The sequence below is a fragment of the Schistocerca gregaria genome, chromosome 3 (assembly GCF_023897955.1).
Source record: "Schistocerca gregaria isolate iqSchGreg1 chromosome 3, iqSchGreg1.2, whole genome shotgun sequence".
In the NCBI taxonomy this organism is placed as follows: domain Eukaryota; kingdom Metazoa; phylum Arthropoda; class Insecta; order Orthoptera; family Acrididae; genus Schistocerca; species Schistocerca gregaria.
In genome coordinates, this window is record NC_064922.1 from 647,881,425 (window position 1) to 647,890,885 (window position 9,461).

The 9,461-nt window shown below is 43.8% G+C and overlaps 1 protein-coding gene across 1 annotated transcript; it reads left to right on the plus strand.

The window, feature by feature from the left end:
* The first annotated feature begins 250 nt into the window (after positions 1–250).
* LOC126355782 (uncharacterized) lies at positions 251–9,164 on the plus strand. Its single transcript, XM_050006191.1, has 3 exons — positions 251–523; positions 4,191–4,437; positions 8,293–9,164. Exons 1-3 carry the CDS (start codon positions 302–304, stop codon positions 8,631–8,633), a joined length of 810 nt encoding a protein of 269 aa, XP_049862148.1. The 5' UTR covers positions 251–301; the 3' UTR covers positions 8,634–9,164.
* The last annotated feature ends 297 nt before the right edge of the window (positions 9,165–9,461 follow it).

Sequence of the window (9,461 nt, forward strand, 5' to 3'; positions counted from 1 at the left end):
TGAAATGAGTCAGGGGCTCGGTTTTTCACTAACACATTCCAGGTAACAATTAACAACCGTTTGTAGCGCAAGGTGGCGGATTCCGTCATGCAAGCGCGCCAGCAGTTTCACCTGTGGTGCGGCGAGCATTGCTGCCCCTCTCGCGGCGCCCCTCACTCTTACTGAAGGGGCGGCCATTGCCAATTCTGGCTGCGCGCGGCAAGTAGGCCCGCGCGGCAGTGGAAGGGGTCGCGGTATAAGACGCGGCGCACCCAGCTCACCGCACAGTGTCCGGCAGTTCGGCGACGCAACACAAGCGACCATGGCGGCCTCAGCGAGCTCGGTGACCTGGCTGGTGATCCTGTCCGTCCTAGTGGCAGCGGCCGCCGCGACACCCAGGAGGGACTTCAAGGGCGTCGCCGCCATGGACGACACGCTCTCCATGCTCAGCACGGAGTGCGACGCCAAGAAGGACTCCCTCTCCTGCGTCAAGTACAAGGTCCTCACCGTCATCGAGCAGCTCTTCAGGAAGGAATCTTTCAAGGTCAGTCGTGGGAGGTACTGGGGACGGGTTCCGCCTCTTTGCAACGAGTAACAAGAAAATACGTCAATAAGTAAACAACCTCCACAGTCTGCGGTCTTCGAGTCCGCCTAAAACTTCCTTGATCTATCTGTAATTCCATCTTGTGTCGTTGGAATGAGACTTGAAGAATACACTTACCAACAGCCGTAGCTCTATTTAAAAAATGTAGTTACCAGTTTCGATGCCTCATTGGTGCCAAATTAGCTAGATAAATCTAAACGATTGTGTCGTTATAAGGATCACTGTCTCCAACTGGTTGCCGTAAACTTCTTCTCGAAGCGGGGCAGCTAAATAAAATTCGGCTATTGGTATCTATTTTCTTTAATTTCCTTCAAGTACCTCGCACACATAGAATCCCATCAATTTCGATTTTTCCACTGGGCTTCGCTCCCGGAACGTCTTCGGTCATTACTGAATTCCAGTCATTCTAAATGGGGACAGCATAGTAATCTCTTCCTCTATACCTTCTGTTCTGTTCACTTCTACTTTCTGATTTTTCATTTCTGACACATACGTTTTCTGTTATCATTGTGGAGAAACACAATTATGAAACTGTCAAAAACTCTTACATAAAATAAATGGTTATACGCTGAATTGCCGTATTAGAGGGCAGAGTGCGTGTCATTCATCTTTTTTTGTAAACATATCACTGTGTAACAGCGTACTGCAGTTTCTCACGAAGGAGACTCGGTGTCTAGTACAGAAATAAATTAAGCTGGGAAAGCATCACGGCAAATCTGATGTATTCCCATTTGGAAGATACTTAGCATAGTATTGTTTCTTAAATGGAGACACATACGAAATGTATCCGCCTCTGAACACGCCGTATCTAACACAGGAAAATGTGGCAGACTTCTACGTCGAGGTAATCTGTTCGAATTTCGGAGAAAGAAAACAAACATCATTAGTATTTGGTGTACAAATAAGGAAGAAGTGATGTTGTTTAGTTCGCAACCATAGATGAATGCACAAATGTTCTACGATACATTCCGAACCACTCATCAGTTAATGAATAGTTCTGATAGTGACATTAAATTCTGTGATGTCCTTTGCACTAATTGAGATTAGTAGGCTATGTAACATCACAGTTAGACTTCTGTAACAACACAGAAAAGACAGCTACACTCGGCATTTGTTAAACTGTAGTCGACCACTAGAGACATGCGCACACCAAAATTTAGGAAAGATGACGGAACATACTTAATGATCTAAGTATAAATGACAAATGCAAACGAAAATAAGTCTTAATGAAAGATTTAATGACTAATGTATGTAGCTCATAGTTATAATAACTATTTACAGAAAGTTAAACGTCTTGGTAGAAAAAGAGCTAAATGTTGAAACCAGCACAGTATAAGTTATCTGCGTGTTTGTCACCGAATACCGGTATAAAATGTTTCGAAGCATCAGTTACTGTTAGCACTTGCCGTCAGAGTGACGTTGTATAATGTAGTCGAAAAGCTGGAACATCTTACATTATGATACATGGCGGAAGACGTGTGCCGTAAAGTCCATGCTCATAATCGTAGCACGTATCATTTTAAGACAATAAATTCGAATAGTCAGACTCATTAGGCAGTGTGTCTGATATTCGGAAGGGGCGCGTTTGAATCTAAGTGTTGCCGGAGATTTTTATTTGCTGGAAGGACTGGAAGGAATTCACACAGCCTAGTGAGGCCATTCGAGTGGAAGGGGTAGTTTACAGACTTGCGGGCGTAAAGCTAATAAGGGCTGTGCCAGATGTGTGCCAACCACAGGCCTCTCCATACCACATCAAATGAAATCGTTGGCGGAATATGCCAGAGCGGCCGGTCATCTGTGGGTGGTTGGCACAGCCTCACCGCGGAATTACTTAATTAGATTTCAGACTGAAGAGAAGTCGGTAACAATGAGAGTGACTCTATTTCAAACAGAATAGCATAGAAGGCTGCAATTGTATTTCACTGAAGTTATTCAGCATGACATTAAAACGTGGTCCGCAGTGAGATGTGGGAGATACCTCTGTCCATCTTTCTTCTACGACCTCCCTGTCTCTCTCAGTCTCTACTCCTCTCTCACACCTTCTCTTGTTTTCGGATCGCCAGTCTTCCGACGGATTACATGTAGCCCACCCCGTTTTTGTGTTCTGTCCAGATCACTTCATGTCAGAGCAGATGCCATGATCACTATTCTCAGTTTTTTGTGGGATATATGCACATATCAGTTTTTCTGCTACTGTTTTAGTCCTCTGTGGCAGTCTGTGATTCAGTGTAAGTTACTCCCTGATATCGTGACACGTCTCCGATTATTCCTCCCACAGATTTAATTCCTAGAGCTTCTGCAAAGAACCTCATTTACTACGAATCCACTCCTTCTCTGACTCAATATGTGAATCGTTCGAGTCTCTTTTCTTCGGTTGTTGCGTTCCCCTGTAACGTTCTCGCAGAGGCACAGTTTTGGATATTAAATGAAATGTTTGATTCCATTCGGTACCTTTTGGCAAGGATTGCATTCTTTTCTATGTTAGGCTGCCTTACGTCCTCCTTGTTTCTGTCATGTTAGCTTTTAAAGTAGGAATATTTCATCACTGCGTGTATTACGTGGCCCCCCAGATGGGTAATGCACATGATATCTTTTGTCCTTTCATTTAGTTTAAATTGGTATAATGTGCGTCCGTTACACAGGCCCTGTAATTCTTCATCTTTAGACAGAGGACTACAGTGACTACAATGAATCTTGTCATTGGTACCCCTTTCATTCTGACTTTTAATCTACCCCATGAAGATGTCTTTTATTTTCCTCATGTTCAACAAAAGATTGCATGTCCCACTTAAACGGCATCTTATTGTTATTTCTGTGTTTCATAGTTTTCTGAATACCCCCTGCAGCAGCCAGTCTGCCGCTTTCCAGTCACTGAGTAGTAAAATTTACAATTTTAACATAAAAATATTAAGAAGGAAAGCTAGGTGACGATTTTTATGATAGGAAGAGGGTGATATAATCTTCAGTATGTTTATTATCAGTGTGATATGTTGGAGGATCTGGGTTACTGTGGGTCGCTTTACGGATGTGGAAGCATGTGAAATATTCGGATAAGGGAAAGTGGGGCGACGGAGCAGAAAAGGGTTCTGAACGATTCGGATGTTAAGGGAAGTTTACGTGACTTGTAGGAGAGGTGAAGCTGTTGTGGGTGTCTGTGGAGGTGAGGGAACGTTATGTGTTGGTACAGAAGAGAAATAGAAGAGGGATAAAGAATGTGGGGTTCAGTGTATAGAGTTCCAAAATTTAGAGGAAACAATGAACGGAGCAGCGGACGCTCATGTTACGTCGACATCGATAAGGATTGGGCGGAAGAGGGTTTGTTATTTATGAATGAGGGTCTTCGTGTTTAATCCTCATGTCCTGCTTGGTAGCGATTTTAGTAGTTTTATTACGTTGTGGGCTCTCTTAAGGATGTTTAGCAGGTCGGTGATCCAAGTGTTAGTTTAAAATGTTTCATTATTTTAGTGAGATTAACTGATCGTTGCGGATTGTCAGGTAAACGTCTCGGAACAGAATGTAGGGGTCATGGAAATCCTCGTTTAATCGACAGTAGGATGTATTTGACTGTGTTTACTGGGACAGACGTGAGAACATACTGTGGCTGCAGGTGTCGGACGGCGTGACGGTGGTGAAGAACGATGCGGAGCCAGCTACGCAGGAGGGAGGCTCCGCCCGCGGCTCCAGCAGCTGGGTCGACGCCGCCATGGAGCTGGTCACCGGGCACGACCTGCGCGTCCAGCTGCCTGGAGAAGCCACGCTCGTCGTCTCCCCGCGAGCGCTCGACTCGGCTGGAGAGGTGTCGGCCACCCTGCGTTTCGACAACCACGCCCTCCAGGGACGCTCTGTCGAGGAAGGTGAGCACCCAGGCTGCACTCCTTTCGGCCGTCAGTGGAGAATGCGCAGCGCTGATAACTTGTGATGAATTGCAAACCGCGTCGAATAATTCATCACTGTACTCGCTTTCGACAGGTCATCCATAATTAATCTGTCCGTGGTAAACGCCTCAAGGGTAAAATGTTTTGGTGTTTCCTTTGAACTGAAAATGCCGATGTCCTTTCCATCCTTCCCCAATTCGAACTGGTGGTCCGTCTCTCATCAGCATAATACCCAACCTGCTTTTCGTACTTGTTCCAGTGCAGTTTCGAGAGAAGTGATACGGGTTGTGGAGTGGGCTTAGAAAAAGTTTTAGTTAGGAATATATGTCTGTAAAGTACCGATTTAGTGTAAAGAAGTTTCATGGCGCGCACACAACAGATGTTGTTGTTGTCGCGGTGTACAGGCGCCCAACGGCGGGATTATCAGCACCCTTACAAATATTAATGGAAACGAGTATGTTTAAAAGGGGTAAATACGTTGGCATACTCTCTCACACACTCATCGTTAACAACAGAGACAATGAGCTCTGATCTTTGTGCTCAGACTGCAGTTGTCCCACCGTGCCGATTCTGCTGTTCATTTCACAAGGTGTATCTGCGAAGTATGCTTTCATACACACGGCCCACTCGCCATGGTATGAGGCTGTGAAGCAGTAAAGACAGTCCTTCTAGATATGAACATACCAGTTTCTTGTGTGGTTGTAGTAAGACGAAAGTGGCATACGAGTATTAAGGAATGAAGCGATGGCGAAACCTTCCAGATACAAGTGTTACGTTACATGCATTATGTGACCACCGTGAAGTGGGAGATTTGAAAGTGAACCAGTTTTAAACTTATTCCATATTCAAATGGCATATTTCCTGACATGGGTCCCCTATCAGAACTTCATAAACACGGTCCTCTCTTCAATACCTGGACCTCTTTAATAGGAAGTGACAAAAGATACTGTAATTTTAGAAGATGATTTATTGACTGAGAACGAAAATGAAATGCATATTGCATTTTTGATATCTGTCTTTTCTTTTCGTTGTGCTGACATGAGGAGCACGTTCGAACATATTTTTTTCGCAGTATACCTTCTTCAGTACTCCGCGTTTCTTTTTAAGTTCTTCTGTCTATCCTGAATTGCCCCAAGTAGATTTTTCAGCAAATTGGTATTGTTAATTACTGTTATTTTGCTCTCTTTAGGTGGGAGACTGGTTTCATGCAGCTTTTCATGCTGGTGAATCCTAGGCTGGCCTCTTCATCCGTACACAACTACTGCCACCTACATTCATATGTATCCGGTTGCAAAAGTGAACCTTTGGTCTTTCTGTACAATTTCTACATTCAACAGTTCCCTTAATTACCGAACCAATGAATTCTTCATTCCTCATTAGGTCTTCTTTCAACCGATTACTGTCTTTTCTCAAATTGTATCTTGATTTTGGGCTATTCCCCTTTTCGATTCAGTCCTTCCATATTAGTAATCCCATTTAGCTATCTAATCTTGAACAGTCTACTGTGGCTTCATGAGTGTCTATCATCTTTCTGCCTGAACAGTTTAACGATCACTTTTCACTTCTGTTCAAGGCTACACAACACACAAATATCTTCAGAAGTTATTTGAGGTAATAAATTTTTCTCTGCCTTGAATGGTCCTACATGAAAGGCAACTTGTTTTAGGTCTTAATTAAATTGTATTCGTCAATTGTGGTTTCGAATTCTCTGAAATACAGACGGTCTTAAGGTGTGGGAGATACGTGTACATGATAGCTAATCTTTGGCCCAATTGCAGCTTACAGTCACGAACTCATACGATATAATGCTTTTCTGCTGTAGTAAACGAAAGCTTAAGCTCTTTGAAACTTATTGAGAGATTAAAATTGTGTGCTGGACAGGGACTCTGACCTGGAACGTTTGTCTTTCGTGGGCAGGTACTCACCGACTGAGTTATCAAGCACGACTCATTTCCTACCTTCCAAATTTCTAATTTCACTGGAATTCCCCTGCATACCTTATGGGACTAGCCCTATTGGAGCAAAGGATACTGCGGGGACAGGGATAAGCCACTGCTACAGGATTTTTTCCAGAAAGAATGTTCAGTCGGTAACGTAGTGTGTGGTGATTTCAAACATTCTGGCAGATTAAAACAATTTTAGTCTGTCAGGAAGGTTCCAAGTCAGCGTGTACTCCGCTGTAGAGTGAAGATTCATTCTGAAAACTTAAGGTTAGTTAATATGGATTGTTAGTGGCCATGACTTCGACGAAACTGATTTCTTACGAAATGCTTAGTAATTCAAAGTTTGAAGTAAGATGCTAAAATGTTGTAACAGTAAATGTTAGTGTTAATGAAGAAAGCCCCTCCATGAGCTTGAAACAAAAAATGTCGTGCTTCAAACCACCAAAGGTTTCTAATGAAATATTTTTTTATTACAGAAAAGTTTGACTGGTAACTTTTTTTTGGAACATCTTGTTTATCATAAACCGGTTTTCAAACCTGTTAAGGCTAATCTTCAGAAACCTGTTTATGGAATGAATAGCTATTTTAAAAAAGTGACTGCTTGCTGTTTTCTGTATTTATACTGAAAGAACGGTCACTAATAATGGAAAAGCTTAATAAATAACTGTTAAATAATGGTTTCAATTATCCTATTATCTTCATGTATCACAAAACTATTTACAGCAGGCTCTAAGACGAATTTCTCAGTGTTGCATCAAAAATGTAGAAACCACCTTTTGTCAACAGCAAAACAAGTTTCTTGTACTGTTATAATCAGATTCCGCCTTCTCTGGTGGCGACACTCTGCACGTTGAGTAATTGTTGATGCAGAATTGCTTTTATTTTATTTGGCGCTACTTTAAGGACACAGACATTGGAAGTGAGCAGCAATCGATGGCGTAACCCGTCATTTTATTACAGCTGATCTAGATTTCAACTATTGCATTGTCATCTTCAGTGTATGTAACGTATTAGCTGACGTAACTTCAGGAGTCCACCGGCCGCCGTGACCGTACGGTTCTAGGCGCTTCAATTTCGAACCGCGTGACCGCTACGGTCGGAGGTTCGAATCCTGCCTCGGGCATGGATGAGTGTGATGTCCTTAGGTTAGTTAAGTTTAAGCAGTTCTAAGTTCTAGGGGACTGATGACCTTAGATGTTAAGTCCCATAGTTCAAAATGGTTCAAATGGCTCTGACCACTATAGGACTCAAATGCTGTGGTCATTAGTCCCCTAGAACTTAGAACTACTTAAACCTAACTAACCTAAGGACATCACACACACATCCATGCCCGAGGCAGGATTCGAACCTGCGACCGTAGCAGTCGCACGGTTCCGGACTGCGCGCCTAGAACCGCGAGACCACCGCGGCCGGCAGTCCCATAGTGCTCAGAGCCATTTGAACTATTTTTGAACTTCAGGAGTCTAACACGAACTGAAGCTGTTGCAACCAATATTGTTTACTAATGACTTTTCGACTAATATCGTCTCCTTTAATATGTTAAGAAGACTGTGTAATAGTTCAAATCTAGAATTCCTGTAATACGACGACGGATTTCGCCATGGATTCTTGTTATTCTCGCCATTGTCTGTATTCAGCGATCACTGTGCACAACGGGATCACACGGATTCCAATCTGATTTATAATAGTGCCACATAAGCTGTTGTAAATAACTTTGTAGTACCTGAAGATGATATGAAAATCGAAACTGACTGTAAATGATTGTTTTACCAGCAACTCTTGGCCCTGTGATACTTAATTTCTTTTCAAATACGAAGTGTGTGGTACGACACGCATAAAGTATCCTTAGGCTCGTCTTTCACGTTACTGATTCGGCTGGCATGCGTTACAGCGCGCAAGAGCAAGCTGAAGAAGATCATCGTGCCGGTCCTGGTGTTCGTGCTGCTCAAGGCGATCACACTGGTGCCGCTGCTGGTGGGCGCGCTCGGCCTCAAGGCGTGGAACGCCCTGCAGCTGTCCTTCTTCTCGTTCATCATCTCGGTGGCGCTGGCCGTCTTCCAGCTGTGCAAGAAGCTCGCGTCTGACGCGGCGGCGTGGCCCGCGGCCGCCACGGTGTCCGCGCATGCGCCGTGGGAGCCCTCCGGCGCCGGACACCAGGTGGCGTGGGGCCGCGCCTCCCCCGCCGAAGACGACGCGCAGCGCCTCGCCTACCGGGGCTACGCCGAGGACTAGGCCGCGCGGGCACCTCCGCGCTCTTCTTAATTTATTGCAGTATTTATTGTGAATCATGTGCCCGCCTCCAGGGATGTCGTCTTCTACTCAGGCTTGCCGTCGTTCGCGCCAAGTTAGAACGGCGACACAATGTCTTACGTTCAAAAAATGAAATCAATTTTTTGCTGACGAGCAAACTGACCCGAAAGCACTCGGAGCGTGTTTTGTTTAATTTTCTTCGAGCTGTAGCAATCCTAGTCGAAACCTGTAGACTGACCTTTATTGTAGTACCAAATAATGTCGCTGTAAACCAATCTAAGTTTAGTTACATTCACTACCCAACTGACGTACCTGTTACGTATTTCATACGCTGTACATTCACGTATATAAATCAAGTCATACTGTTGTGCTACCGTTATAACTGAAGTTTCAACAAAATTGATGATTAATTTGTTTTAGCCTTTTTTATACTATTTCATTTGGAGAAATGCAAAAAAAAGTTGAATACCTTAAATTTTTGTACCAGCTGAAATAAAGTAAATGAACAAAGAACGTAACTTTAATTTCCATTTTTTTCACTAAACATTGGTAATTTTCACACTTAGTGGCCAGCAATGACTATTCTCTCTGATCAACGAATGAATAACGCTACTTTATAATCGTGAATAAAGAAAGGCCGGCTGGGGTGGCCGAGCGGTTCTAGGAGCTACAGTCTGGAACCGCGCGACCGCTACGGTCGCAGGTTCGAATCCTGCCTCGGGCATGGGTGTGTGTGATGTCCTTAGGTTAGTTAGGTTTAAGTAGTTCTAAGTTCTAGGGGACTGATGACCTCAGAAGTTAAGTCCCATA